General features: G+C 49.2%; 2 protein-coding genes and 1 non-coding gene across 3 annotated transcripts; 1 reads left to right on the top strand and 2 right to left on the bottom strand.

Moving 5' to 3' along the window:
• Positions 1-4,940: 4,940 nt before the first annotated feature.
• FPRO_07617 (uncharacterized protein) lies at positions 4,941-5,855 on the bottom strand (the record flags this gene model as incomplete). The annotated part of the gene is made up of 1 exon (XM_031234307.1): positions 4,941-5,855. The coding sequence occupies one exon, from the start codon at positions 5,853-5,855 to the stop codon at positions 4,941-4,943; it is 915 nt and encodes a 304-aa protein (XP_031084057.1).
• A 5,537-nt stretch (positions 5,856-11,392) lies between these two features.
• tRNA lies at positions 11,393-11,474 on the top strand. The gene is given in 2 exon segments: positions 11,393-11,428; positions 11,440-11,474. It is a non-coding gene; the product is annotated as a tRNA-Gly (tRNA).
• An 861-nt stretch (positions 11,475-12,335) lies between these two features.
• Positions 12,336-14,641, bottom strand: FPRO_07616 (putative MBP1-transcription factor, subunit of the MBF factor; the record flags this gene model as incomplete). Its single annotated transcript, XM_031234308.1, has 4 exons — positions 12,336-13,918; positions 13,964-14,137; positions 14,188-14,383; positions 14,567-14,641. 4 exons carry the CDS (start codon positions 14,639-14,641, stop codon positions 12,336-12,338), a joined length of 2,028 nt encoding a protein of 675 aa, XP_031084058.1.
• Between the last annotated feature and the right edge of the window lie 643 nt (positions 14,642-15,284).

Genomic DNA, 15,284 nt, shown 5'->3' on the forward strand with positions numbered 1-15,284 from the left:
AAGAAACTTTTTGGGTTTGTGTCAGTGTAGGCTAACTTGAACCCTAATGCCATACGTGGTCGTGTTCGTCTCATTCTTATGCAGGGGCTTTGATGATAGGAGACAGCTTGCAAGACGCGATCACGAACAAGATAGCATAACCCAAAAGTGAACTAGGTTATTTACCCGCTCCATGTCTTGAGCCTAGCTGGGGTTTACCAGAGGCATACGGAGTAGACATGTCTTGATCTCCCTTATTCTACTCTACGCGGGGAGATACCGAAACCCATCCGTCATTCTTGACTGGCGCCGGAATAGGAATGTGTTGGTTCTGTGCTGTTTCAATCGTGTAAGCTGTTGGTTAAACATGCAGCTTCGAGCTATAGGCCACCGTCGGCTCTCTTGGTTCTCTGCATATTTTTGACAAATACCATGCTCTTACTGTGCATCTAGTATGCATATTGGCGCCTGGGCGCAACTAACACTGGCTTCAATTATAATGTTTTCGTCTCCCAGCCCACATCACGAACCATTCATTTATTGCCGCACATGCATCCCTCATCCTCGCGCTTACGTGCAGACCTCCCTCTTCATACAGTACAGCTTTATCAGGTATACAGTCGGCATTTCTTGCAGATCGCGTCTAACAACCAATATCATAACCTCCCAACCGCCCTTTACGCGCTTGCCAACTGCTCAGCACCAATAAATCAGCACCAAGAGACGCAAGACGCACAACATCACAATGTGCAACCGCATGCAGATATGCAGCCATCATGTATTGCTCACGGCGCTTACAAAAGGGGCTTCTGCACTGTCTACATACCGTATTTAGTATTTTAGCGTCAAGTGCGTATAACCGAAGGTCTAGAGCTTTTGCTTGTTGTGATTTGCCAGTCTGAGACCCTGCAGCCGCCTTCGCGGTTATGCCCGAGTCGTTGAATCGATAGCGTTGAGGCTATTGAATCAACAAAGTTATTTTCACAATTGGAGGAGCATATTTAATTACAAGGGCAAATTATGCTTTTGGCCGTTGAGATGGTTAAACTACTTCATCGTCTCCTCTGATCTCTTACAAGGCCAGTTGCGGCATCGCAAAGTCAATCTACCTACCCTGCATCACAAGCGCTCTGAGTCTGAAATGTGCCACAACTTGATGGCAAACTTTTGTTGAAAGTCTTTTTGAGTTCAAATTAGCAATAATCTTTCGACTTTGTGACATTAGCTGCTTCGCATTGCTCGTACGCCAGCGACTTGCAGTAGTTTATGTCGTAACTGCGCCAGACATAGTCATGCAAGTTCCACGTCCCTGGTAAACTCTGTATAAATTGACACGGAGCCTCACTCGATAGATCGGATGGACACGCTGTCACTCAATACCTAGTCAAACTTTCGTAGACTGGTACTTCAATCAAAGGAAGCGGATACCGGCAGTTCGGTAGAGTTTAGACCAGATCTTCGGGAATGTCTTCAGATGTGAATGAGATGAGTTTCTACTGGGCTTACCGAGGCTGCTCTCGTGGCAGGCCGACAGGCTATCGAGGCCACTTGAAGAAGACATGGCCAAATGAAAGTGATTAACTGTGTTGAAAAGCTCCGAGTCCCTAGAAGGTCATGACTGTTATCATGGGTTGTCGAACTTTTACTTGTCTATGGCCTGTGTGGACGGAGCGTTGATGAGCTTCGACTATCACCTCACCCACATGGCACGAGTCAAGATCCCAACAGAGAGTCGCCCGGCAATTCGCCGCTATCACTGCCCCCGTTTGAACAAAGGAAAAATAGCTGTGGTTGTCCTCTTTAGATTGTGATAGACTCTGCAAGTAACCCTGTAATATAAAACTCAACAACCTGATGTGATACCGGAAGCTTAACAACAACTCTGTGATATTTAGTTCATATAAGACTAGAGCCTACAAAAGAAGAGCAATTAACTAGAAATTGGGCAATGCGTTTGTCGGAGTTGTGCCTTGGGTGAATAAGAACCCATCACGTTGGCAATTGAAGTCACGAAGTCCCAGCATGTACCTTACATCTATCGTAAGGCCCCAACTGTCTATTATGGGAAGCGGAATCAATACAAGATTGTCTCAAATCGCCGCCAAATCGCCAGATTTTCGTTCGATATACTGCAAAGTTGTTCCGGAGCGTTGTTAATTTGGACCTCCGCGGTTCCAACGACTTCCAACAACATCTTGAGAAAGATCATAGAGAGTGTTAAGAACATACCATAACGCCAATTATTAAAGCAATAGAGTGCTATTCGAACGGAAAACTTGGGGAGAACTGTAAAAGAAGATGTTGAAACGTGTTTTGCTGCATGTGAATCTGAGAACATCAGTGCTGCAAGAGGACTTCAGACTAGAATCCTAGTAACTAAATTCCGAATTTACAAAGGACGCATAACTATCAATGAGATATTCACTCGGTGAGTGGAATAATTGAGTAAGTGGCTACCTATAAAGGCTAATATACTCATGCTTGGCTACCCATGATCTTCGCTATTGTGTTGCATTGCTGAGTTTGAAGAGGCTAGTCCAGCACATTCGTATTATTCGGGTCAGAAACATCTTTTTGAGAGACGCAATAAAGGCAAGAGAACAAAATAACGTAAAGCCTATGTGTACCATCTAGCACAATTTCAAGGTGGGATAATAGCCAGCATCAAACTGGCATAATAGACGGAGAAGGACCTTGTCATCCTAAGGATTACTCCAGGATGAGAACCACGTGATGGCTAAAGTTCCCTCCGACATAGAGTTTGTATCTGTACATATAGGACTTACCAGAATGCAATGACCTTGTCTGGTCACCTCCTCACACTGGCTCGCTTGCTCTTAGATAGCTAACCCCCAGTTCAGCCCTAGGCCGCCAAGCATGACTAGAACCTTGGCGAGATCGACCTTGACCATTTCAAGTTCCATCTTGAGCCGGGCAATAAACAAGACAAGTAACCCTCGCTCACATAGTATCACACTCTTCAGCAATGACGACAAGCCTACAAACAACCTGATGGGAGCTGCACTAGGAACAATACACTGAGTTCCCGATTCGCTGTTCCTGCTCATCACCACGTGGCTTGCTATCAAGGTACTAATCAAGTCATGTCATAAACTCCGTGTCAACTCGGACCGAACGTTGGTCGCCGGAGAGAAATGTATCCTGCAGAACCTCAAAAAGATGCAGTACAACGCACACTAAACAGATACACAAGCTGCAATGCGTCTGAACCAATAAGATCCCCTCACAAAACAGGGAAAAGGAACACCAAGCGGCCCTATGTAATGTATACAAGCTGTAAGCTGTCAGTGACACCACAGTCATGCTCGACCTCTCACGACGTTCCCCAATGACACTTGCCCTTTCGAATCTGCAAACACCTAAAGCATACGCGCTAGAAGCATCCAAAAGGGGCATCATCTTTCGACCATCCCAGCCGTCCACTTACACGGCCAGGCCAAATCCGCGACCATGTCAAAAGAGTGTTTCAATATCCCAGGTCCTATAGCATATGCAGATGCACCAAACACGTCATGCGGACATGGTACAAAAGTCCCACAGCCGGGCTTTGTTATACATCTTTCTATCCTAGACCAAGCGCATCTCTCCCCACAAAAGCCATCAGCAAGGGGGTTAGATAGCCTGTTCTTGTTTCTGACAGATGTTTCTGACAGAACTAACTCCGAAGACTAGGACTTCGATTCAGTTTGGTCGTATCCCGTACCTAGCTCTCACTCCATGTGACAACTCAATCTCTCAACATCAGCCCTATAAACCCCCTCTTCTCACGAGCACATGTCCTCATTCCCCGTCATCACCCGCTCACCGCACACGACCTTGGAGGTAATTTCCTCTCATCTGACGTGAGATCTCTAACTTCTTCCCAGCCGCCTTTATACTATCCTATCCCGAGCAGAAAGAAGCCACCCCTATTCCTTCAAGAGCTTACCGTGCCAGAGCATCATAGGCCAAGAGAACTCGGCACACATCGCCGATCATGGACGCAGGGTAAGCTTAGGGACGGGCGGGTAAATCACCTGAATTCGGTGAAAGGTGTATAAGTCGTTGGTTTGATCTTCAGTCCTAGACCTGCATAGGCTGCATGACGCGCGAGTGCTCCCCTCCCGCACGAGGCTTTGCAACGGCTCTTAGTCTTGGGTGATCTTCTATGTTGTTTCTGCATTTGGTGATCCATCCGGACATCGGGTATCTTCTCTGGGATGCGTCCGAGGCTTAGTCCTACGATAAGCACTTGCAAGGTATGGACTGTGGCAGACTCCTCTGTAAGGCTGACGAGAGCTTCATGGTTCAAATCCCGTGATATGCTCTCGAGGCTGCTTACTTTTACAAGGACTGGAAGACGTGTTCGAATGGCGACCCGAGCAGTCCGAGTCAAAGTCTCCGTCAATTATGGGGCTTTGTTGAGGGCATTCGCGAGTGGCTTTGGGTATAATATCAATGTGGGGCTCTGCATTCAGTCATCATGCTACGATGCCTATGTTCTGGTAGAGATAGCAAGAATAAGATACTGTCATTGAAAGGAAACAGGTCATTATATCATCATGAGCCAAGATCTAAACCTCGACATAATAAACTTTATGAAATACACCTTCAGTTCCATGCGCCCTTAGCCTAATAGCCAATAAAGTAGATGAGTACCTTAAGGGGTATATTATACTGAGCAGTGCAAAACAAAGATCCAACCCAAATCCAAAACCGAAAACAATTGAGACAATACATCGCTTCAAAACAGCGGCGCAGGCCGCGGGTCATTGAAGTAAGACATGAGAAAAGGAAAATTTTGCCCAGAAGCGCAGTTGTTGCACCACGTCCACCTCTAACATAAGTCGTAAACGGTCGTTACACATGGGCCCCTATACCGGACCAAAAGTGCCAATCACGCTTGGTCGGAACAGTCAACTGACAGTAGTACACATGGTCGTTACGAAACTGTCAACCCGTCATCGCATTTCCTCAGGCCGGACTGTTGCTCCGTAGAAACCGCCCCCGTGATTGCCACCGGAGGCCGCACATGCAAGGCAGACTCCGCCGCCATAGACACGCGTATGTCTCGTCCATCCGGCGCCTTCGGAGTCCAGAACACCAATGATCTCGCCCTGGACGCCGATCTCCACGGTTCCTGCGTTGGGTGGGGCCGGTGGAAGCAACGGGCTTGCAGGTGGGTAGGAACTGGGCGAAAAAGTCAGATCGGCAGTATCCGGCATCCTTTGGGATGGCTGAGACACGGGAACTCCGATAGGAAGAGTCTTGTTGTAAGAGCGCCGGCGGGTGACCGATGTTGAGGGTGGGTTGTCAGGCAGAACAGCGTTGGCTGTCGACGACATGTAATCGGGGTTAGGCTGACGAATAAAACTGTCCTCGCCTGGTCGTGGGCGGTCATCAAAAGTGAAGACGGCAGTGCTCAGTTCAGGCGGCGTCAGAGGTGGTGCAGGAGGTGGTCGCGACATGACATGCCTGGACATGAGATTGTCTGTACTTTGCCAGTTGGGGTCGATGACCAGTTTCTTGTCTTCTTGCTTGGCGTGCAACATATCCTCAGGGGCCATATCCTCCTGGTTAGCAGGCGGCGTCATAGTCTTCTCATTCATAGCCCAAAAGGGTTGCGACTGAAGCCGTCGAGTATGCGACAACGATGAGATGGGTAGGGTATGCTGATCCAAGCCGCGCATCTGTCGTAACCATAGGGAGAGTCGCAAAACGCAAAAGCGTGCGATGACAGCAACAGCAAAGATTGCGAGGCCAGCTTCAAGAGTCTGAAAGGAGGAAGACGACCTGTTCAAGTAGTTGCTCTGAGTTGACCTTGAGGTGGTGGTGTCAGGTGTAAGTTGTGTTACACCTCGATTAGTTACGGGCATGGTGCGTCGTTTATGTCAGTGATTGATTGATATATTCGCGGAAACTTAATTTTGGCGCCGTCGTTCACTTGGCGGGGCCAAAGGTCACTCTACTTTCTGCGGTCAGACGGTGACTTTCTGGGGGTATGCTTGCCCGTTGCGTTGACAATCCTCGTCTGGGCGGAGTCGACTATGTAGACAAGAAGGCTGGGCTGGGCTGAATAGACAGGGTTGTTGGTGGTCTTGAATCCGGTCGATCCAAGGCTATGCTTCAAACACCCGCGGTTAAGGGCGCTTGGTAAGAAAGAGAAAACGAGTTTTGTTTGGAGAAAAGCGGCGCCTGAGTAAGCCTTGTGTGTCTCCAGACTTTGGTAGTGGCTTGTATCAGATAGATTATCTGGTTGATGACTCGGTCACGAAGTAACTCCCGTCGCAAATCTCAACACTCAGTAGATGCTGGAGCCGATTAGGTCGACTTATACCAGGGGATCGCCGTCGGATTATTTCCCAGCAATGCGAGTATAGTAGATGGCCTCTTGGTCGTCCTTGGATCACCAAAGTGATGCTCGAGTTGTGATTGAATAGACAGGGCGTGGTGTGAAGCCTGTTATATGAGATGCATATAAGAGAAGTCAAAGGATCAAAGTGCAAAAGCAATATTGGCTATTTGTGTAAGGTTACGTAGCTGGGGGTACTGAGTCTTATATGATGGTTGTTCATGAACTGATGGAAACTCTCGAGTAAGGTCAATGTAGCAAGCCAAGCCAAGAGCATCACTTGATGAACTTCGGGCCCAATGTCGAAGGATAGTACGACACCCCTCTTCGACCACACCCTGCTCTTCAAGGGTCTGGGCTAGGAGTATGGAGAAAATGAACATGGATTCTCTTTGCAGAGGAGCGGAAAGAAATGCTTCAGACAGCCTCTTTCAAAGGGGCTACTAATCGAGACTAGCTGTGGCTTCGGTCCCGGGACGTGGGTACAACGTTTGACTTGTAGGGGTGGCTTTGACGAGTGGAGAGATTTCTGGAGGTGTTGGAAGGATTTGAAAATGACCGAGTAAGTGTGGCTCTGGTTAAGGTTGCCCGAGTTTGAAGAAGCTGTCACTGAGGACATCAACAAGAGCTGCCAGTGGGACGAGCCTTTTGTTGATCGCTCCGTGCGACATTTTTGGCATGATCTCATGTGTAATTCAGAAAGGACCGGGGTTTTCATGATGAAACATTAATTGGGGGCAGGGAATGAGATCCTAGAAGCAAGTGTGAGATTGCAATGTCATCGCAAGCTGAGCCGGGCTGGATCGTGTCAATCAAAGTTGATCAAGGAAACTCGATGAACCGGGTGCTCCAAAAAGTCTCCAGCCATCAACAGCTGGTCATGGGGCCGTCGAATAAAGTCAGAGCAAATTGGTTGATGGGTCGTACTGGACCCCGAGGGCGTGTTGTAAGAGTCGTTTCCTGCAGTCTGCACAAGATTGGCATCCCTGTTTTCAGCCCGAGATTTCCAACGAAGGCGTCAGAGGCACAAAAGTCGCTTGGCCAAGCCGGGCGTCCCTGGGCCATGATGCCCCACGATCGCACTGCAATCTGCTTCGAGCCCCCAGGGCCCAAGCCCTGCAGATTAGTTGACTGACCAAACCCAAATCTGACCGGTTTGGCGAGGGAGTGACGCCAGAAGATGGGCTAAATTGAGCATTTCAGCTGAGGTGAGCCCTACTTGTAGCGACAGCATGGACTAGAGACAGACCCCTGCGGCGAGCTTGTTCCAAGCCAGGGGTGTATCTTAGCGGCCATTGGTTGAGCTAGATGGGACGATGTCGAGCCTTTGGCCTTTTGGGCAAGACAAGGCTACGTTAGTGGCATGGGAATCCGGCAAGTCTCAAGCCTCTGTAGAGAAGGAATCCCTACTGCATCTATCGAACCGTTTTCGAACGATCTAAGGCAGCGACAATTGGCTTGGTCCGACACGTACTGGCGCACGAGATCGACGAATGTGTCCACATCGCAATAGAGCTTCTCAAGAAGCTTTGCGAATCTAGATCGTCAGGCTGAGCGGTGTGGTACATTTATTCAATACTGGGTGTAATGGCGCCGACTATGTCCCTGCATGAGGCGCTGCCAATGCAACCTTGAACAACCGATATTTGTAGAGTAGCAGTAACGGTCGCGGTCATAGAGGTTATTACGAATTCTTTTGCTTGGAAATTTTCTCTGTCCACTGTCGGTGTAGGGCGCCTGACGAAACTGGAGTGGTCTCTCCGCGAGGAGAGACAGGCAAGCCCGCCTCCGCGTACTGTAATCGATACTCCAGCAGCCAAGCCCAGTGGAAGTCATCATAGGAGCATCAATGGCGGGGGTATTGTCATTATTCGACTGCCTCTGCATTCGGTAGAAAAGGTGTAAGTGATATTGCATATGGAGCTAACCACGATGGTTGCCATGAACTTTTGTTGGGCTGGAAGAGTCTATGCAACTCGACTTCCCTTTGACTGGTGAAGCGCCTCATCATGGGTTTCTGCGTCGTTTCGGGAGCTTCTTTGGAGGCTGAGAGGGTCTCGTATTGGAATCTGTTCGTTTGATAGGTTTCTTGGTCCAAGCATGCCTGTGCTGAATGATGACGATTAATGAGCATTTCTCCCCGATTTGATGCATCATAAGGACGTGTCGCGTGGCTGTATACCACCCATGCCACGCGGAGATCGATGCCTGCCGCTGTACAAGACACGGCACGACGCGGGACAGCATGTCATTGCAGCTGGAAGTGCTTGCTTCCGAACTAGAAGGTTGAGTTTTGGTCAATGCATCCATCGATGGATGGAGATCCCCGTCCTCCCGATATCGTTGCCCTTGGGCTGTGGTGGATGCTCTGGTCTTGGGGATCGTCCAGTGCAGTCCTGATTGTGACACTGAAAAGAACCGACCCAGCTGAAACGATGGAACCACGACCCGTGATTGGATACAAGAATGGAAGGAATGGGACCGCCTTCCCTTGTTTGGCGCCGGGCTTGCAAGGGGCGCCTGAAACTTGACGTTCACACCCAACCACGGAAGGAAGGAGACCGACCACATTGTATGTACAAGTTCAAGGTTGCCGCTTAGATCTTGCTTTATCGAAAAACTCAACCAAGGACGTGACTCAGTTCGTCAATGTATTGCATGATGCATGATGCATCCGTACTGTATGTACTATCATGACAAGGATTCGCAATTATGATATCGCCGCGCATTATTGCCCAGCGTCACATTGCATTGCGAAGCGACGGTTGGCTGTGGTCGTCTCCGAATACCCTCTCTTAACTCGGCTAGGTTCTGACATTCAGTCGAAGCAGTTCGAAGCCTGTTTGATTACTTATTTCCAATACCGAACGGGCCATCGCATGCTAGTTCATGATATCTCACAAGCCACACAGACGCATGGTTCAGGTTGACCGTCAATATAATATTGTCTACAACAATTCATCAATCTCGGCCAAGCCAATGTCTCTCTTTTCCCCTGCTGGCGCTTTAGACCTTCTCCAGCGTTTCGGTAGCCAATCATAGACCCAGGATCGGCGACGGCGGTAACCTTGCCCAGCTGGACTCATTGTCAATACGATGGGTCTGGGCTGCTGTCAAGGGCCATGGAAGTGAACTGTCAGTTGCCATCAAAGAGAGTCGCGGGTAAACCGCTAACAATAAATTTTTATTCAGGCTCTCTTTACCTTCCGCAGAATCTCGGATTCAGCAGCTTCCTGCCGAGTCAGTCGTGACTACGACATGAACCCACCCCAGGGTAAACCGATACCCTACTGTTTTCTAGAAGCCACATTAGGGCGTCTCGTCGCATTGCAAGAGATGCGGCTGCGCCGCATGCAACGCAATCTCTTTCGCTAGGTACAAAGGCTCAGGCCGAATTGAAAAAAAAAAGGTTCACCTTGAGGCCAGTGAAAATACGGGGGTGAACCTCGTCTTTACAAACATCAATAGGATAACCCCGCGCGTTCCGAAGAGCCCCTTTCATTCAGAGAGGTGCATGCAATCCTACTCTGAATGGGTTTTCAGCCGTGATGGGATTCGTTTCCTACATCATCATGCTTGCTTGGCCATAGTGCACATCAAGCAAAGATCTTCAGATACGCATCAGTAGCGTTTCCATTGGGCTGTCTGGGGTGGTGACCGAGATTTCTAGCGTTCTTATACGATGATTATCGCCTGCGATTTGATGATGACAAGACAAGGATGTAATGCGAGTCCTATGCTTTCTCTCCATGTGGGTGGCTGTCTTACAGGCTGTGGATGCAACATACGCCGCATCTCAACACAACGTCGATTTTCGCAAAGTGCAGCAGGCAGTCTTCCTCTCATACAACCCTGGTCTCGGCAAGTACCTCTAGCAGAAATATTGGCCGCTCTGCAACTTAATCAGGCGGGATCCTTTCCTTCGTGGATCCACGCCGACATTCTGACACGGGGATGTAAACTCCGCCATTTCGTCCTGGCCTGGCTCTGGGACTAACAAGAACTCCTAACCACTCTTGGTCAGTGTTCAAAAATAGCACCCTGTTCAGCCTTACGAGCCAGTCCCCACCACCTTGGTCAATATCCTTGTCAATGTCACATTCAAGTCCAGTCAAATCCTCGCCAACCCTGCAAAACAAACAACTACTGGCGGAGAACCTCCTACGAATACGGAAAGCTCCTTCAAATCATATCAAGCATCACAGATATGTACCTTGTCTAGGACTTTTCTTCCTCTCTTCTTTCGAACCAATGCTTTATGCGTACAGGGTATAATACCCGCCTTATTCCACTTCTTGGTCTCGAGTCATCCAGCGCCATCGCTCGAATTGCCTTTTTGAGGGTTGGCAAACTGTTGCCTCCAGCCTCGTGTTTGAACGTGGGCCTTGCTGGCAAGGAATTGACTTACACAAGTCTGACTGGCGCAGCACGACAAAAAAATACAGATGGAGAACAAGCTCGGCGCAATTCTCCAGCAACGGATTGCTCGGCCTCATTGATTGCGCAAGATACGCGACGACTCTTGCCACTCTCACAAGTCAATTACTCGCGTTCGTGTCCAGTTTCAGATAATTCGGGCGCGTCTAACAGCATCCCAATCATCATCATCACAAGCTATGGTTCACGATGAAACAATGACATTCGCTCCACCTGGGATGTCCAACCATGAACCGGCCATTACATCTCACCGCTTGGCCTAAGCGCGGATCTAACCAACCTCTTGATATCACACACCACTAAAGCCCAGATATTGAGCTTCATCATTGACTACGCAACACCCGATTCTCGTGGCCGTTAATTATGCTTACTTCAGAAAGCCTCAATCTCGGCTGGTCCTGAACCCACTTTGATTAGGTTTCCACTTCACATGAATTGATGAACTCACATGATTTAGACTCATGCGGTCAGCTACATTAGTCGATTCTCTTGTCTTAGGAAAAAGCAAATAAATCTCAAGATCCTTGTACTGGAGAACGAGACGCAAGTCCACTGACGATGAACTTGATCCACAGAAGCCGAATATAATACTTGCCAACGACACGCAAGACATGGAACACCACAGCGTAATTGGTTTAGTGGTAAAATTCTCCGTTGCCATTCGAGCAGCATCGGGGAGCCCTGGGTTCGATTCCCAGATTACGCATCGCAATGATCCCTCCGATGAGGGAGCAATTCTTTTGCTTCGTGGCATGCAAAACCCTTTTTGCTGTTCTATGGGAAACTTTTTGTACGCAAGAACTGAAAGATGCTGGTCTGTTGAAGAAACAGGTGATCTGACTGCCCCGATATCTTCTCATCAAAGGAGGTCCCCTTACACATCATTCGAACCATCTGATTCGAGGAAGTTTTGTCCCGAGCATATTTCTCAGGTGGAACGAAGAACATGGCTTGCGCATGACCAAGCCTCTTTGAGAATATAACTCATGGATCACCGCTCTTAGAAATCAATATCAGCCGAATTATCGGTGCTGGAGCCTCTCCTGTTGGTGTACTATGGTCAAGTTGAGCAAATCGGTAAGGCACAGAAGCATGAGGCTGGCTGACAAGCCTCGGCGCTATCCTCACAACTTGGAAGTTAGTGAGTGCCTCGGTTCCGATAACTTGGAATCCCCCCTCTATTGAATGCCTTGGCGTCAAGCCGTCTCCGGCAGTGCATCTTAGTTTGATTGACCAACTCTGACCGTTGACCTGGTGGTTGGTTCTCAAGTGCCACTGACAGACTTCCCCGGAAAAAGCTAGTTCTGAGTTCAAGAGCAAGTGTATTTCATAGGCAACTATCAACTCACTTGCGCTCAGGTCTATCGCGCAAAATTGCATACACCCATCGCCCATTCCTTTAGAAACTCTGCTTCTGCTAAATCCTCCTAAGACTAGCAGAGGATTAATCAAACCCGTAACTATGCGCGCCCCTAACCAATAAGGATATATATAAGTACCTTCGTCAAAACAAAAGAGCAAGAGAATAGAGGAGCTAGATCCGCAACGGAGAGCCCAATGATGTTCACTAGATGCCACCTGACAGCTCCATTGGTTCGGACTCCATAGCGCCGACCATACCATCCTCGTCCCGCTCTTCCTCCATCATCTCGATCAGGCTGTCGAGATTCGTGTCCAAGCTCTCGCCCTCCTTCGGATCCAGGCACCTCTTGAGAAGTTTCCTATACTTTTCAATCTTCTCACCCGTGCCCACCATGCTCAGCGCCTCGACATAATCCGTCTCGGCTGTCCTTTGCTCAGCAAGCAATGTACTTAATTGGCGGGCGAGACTCAGCCTCTCTTCGTATGACTCCTCCTGCACGCCTCCATCGCCATTGATGCGGCTGAGTTCGCTGTCCACTGACCGCTGAACATGTAAGCGGTTCTGGTGTGTGATGAGTGACAGCACCTGATGCTTGGCTAGGTTGGCTTCTTGGTTGTTTTTGGACGCCGCTTCTTCTGACTCGAGCTGCCCCTCAGCGTCTGTGATGTTTTGACGGAGGGCATTTAGATCTGCCTGGGTGTTGGCTAAGATTCGCTTCGCCTCTGCCTCTGCTACATCCTTCTCCCGCCATTCCTCTTCGTAGCTCTTAGCTAGATCCTGGAACTTCTCCATAATCAGGGGTGTGATCCGAGACTGAACAGTGTTAGCTGCCGCAGACTGGAAAGCCACCGGGGGGTTCCGGTTCGCCTTCTCGAGCAGTGCATCCTTGAAAGAAGCATGCCGTTGGGATTCAGGGGCAAAAGGAGACGACGATCGTTGAGGTCCTCGTTCTTTCTTCGTCGCGTTCAAGTCCATAATAAGATCCTCTGCCCTGACTCCTTTGTTATTCGTAAGATCCGATGAAGCGTTGCGTCCTAATAGTGCTCTTATGCACTTCCTAGCGTTCCGATGCGCCGCAAGGTGTAGTGCTGTATTTCCGTCGTTATCTTGAACATCCAGCAATCTCTGAAATGCGCTTGGTTCTAGGCCCTCCTGAAGTTTATTGAGAATGTTGTCCAAGTAGTATCGTGAGCATGATGAGTTGAATACTCTGCCGTTCTTCATAACAGCCGCATGATGTATCACTGTACAGCCCATATTGTCACGAGCATCGAATGTTTCGAATAGCTCTTTCATCACGACGGGAAAGCTCTGCTTCTCGTAACAGTTCGTAAAGTTTACTGAGTGCATGAACGGTGTCTCGCCGCGTATGTTTCTGACAGTGGATGATGCGTTAAATCGCTTGAGTTGTTTGACAACATCAACATCTCCCATTGCAGACGCCCAGTGAAGCGCCGTATGATCCTCCGCATCGATCGGCCAGTTCGGTTGAAAGTTGGCGGGTGGATCAGGCTTCACGGCAGGTTGGTCTGTCTTACTGAGGAGGAAGTAGTCGAGAAGCTCGTCGCCGTATAGCGCATGCTGTTGCTCGGTAAGGTCTTGCAGGTTGCTGTCGTCTCTTCTACGTTTCCGTCCTGTGCCTGGCACTTGGGGCATCTCGAAACGTTCGTCTTCGGCCATGTACGATGCTGATGCCACTGTAAGATTATCCGGTGTGTCTTCGTCACCCATTACCGTATCGGGATCATCGTAAATTACGGGCGCAGGAGCTGGAGCTGGAGGTGGATCTGATAACTGTCAGCTGGATCCTAACTGAATCACACTCGACATACTGTTCCATTTCGGTAGCGGAGGCTTAGACTTTGGTCCCTTGGGTTTACTAGTATGCCTGGGAGCAGGAGGTGGGCTCTCCGCACCAGCGACATATTCAAAGATGGGTCGCAATCGATCGAAGACACTGTGCCGCTCTGCTAATGCCTGTCCGCTCTCAAGTGGTATCCAAGTACCTATGTAATGGCGTTAGAAGACAAGCGGCGTGTTTGAGGAGTTGGCGAACCTTGATATTTTCCATAGCCACCTTGTATTTTCTCGTGAACGTCCTTTTGCACATCTCGCTCGAGAATTCTGGTTCGAGCTGGCTTATCGAACCCAGCAGCCTTCAGAATATGTGTCGCATTGATCCAGTTGTCGTGCCTCCTTCGCATCACATGTTCTTTGAGGTCACCACCAAACTGGAATTCGTATACAGGAATCTGAAGGAGAATTGATTAGTAAAGGCATTGTATAGATAGTACTAGTGGGGGATGGTAGTATCAGGGGCAAGCTCCATCAGAGACTTCTGCTGCTCATGACGCCCCATCCTCAAACGAATGTTGTTCAGAAGAATGCACCAATAGAGTCACATAAAAGAGGTCGCAGCGACTGAAAACACTTACACCACTGTATACTGCGCTGTAGACGCCAGGTCCAGAAGCAGCAGCAGCTGCTGCATTAGCATTGGCCTTGACCATGTGGGCGGCTAAGATGAAGCAATTCTGGGACCATGCGTGGTGGTGATGGGACGAGGGCGGAGAGGATTGATCGGGAGGATTAGCAGGGCAAGATAGAACTCGTAACAATCATCAACGGCAAAAGAGAGGCCGAATTGAACGTTGCAAATGGGCTTTGCAGTATCGTCGAAAGCTCTTCCCAAGGTTCAAGTTGCCTAGGTAATATGAGTTCACGTCAAAGACGCGGTCCACGGTTGACGAGACGCGCCTTCACGCGAAGCACTTAAAGTGCTGCTGCCTGAGGCGCTGAAGAGATCCCTCGGACTCACGTGACTTGAGTACTGCCACGGGGCGCCTCCTGAAGCTGGCAGATTGCTAAGTAGCGGGCGAGGCATTGGCCTCGACGGGATTGATTGGCAGGGGTACAACAAACAAATAGACAATACCAACCAACACTCGGAACTTTCTTGAAAGACCCTTTATGGATACGACGAGCTGCAGACGCACTGTGGGTTTCTTTGTTTGTTAGTTAATACGCGAGGCCTCGAGGCTATTACTCGCTGCGAGCTCAGAAGGACCAACACTGGGGAGCTCAGCCGGGACTCGTATGGTAACAACAAAGACGTCGGGAACGATATATTACAGCGACGACATACAACACCCA

The sequence above is a fragment of the Fusarium proliferatum genome (assembly GCF_900067095.1).
Source record: "Fusarium proliferatum ET1 genome assembly, contig: FPRO_scaffold007, whole genome shotgun sequence".
Classification (NCBI taxonomy): Eukaryota; Fungi; Ascomycota; class Sordariomycetes; order Hypocreales; family Nectriaceae; genus Fusarium; species Fusarium proliferatum.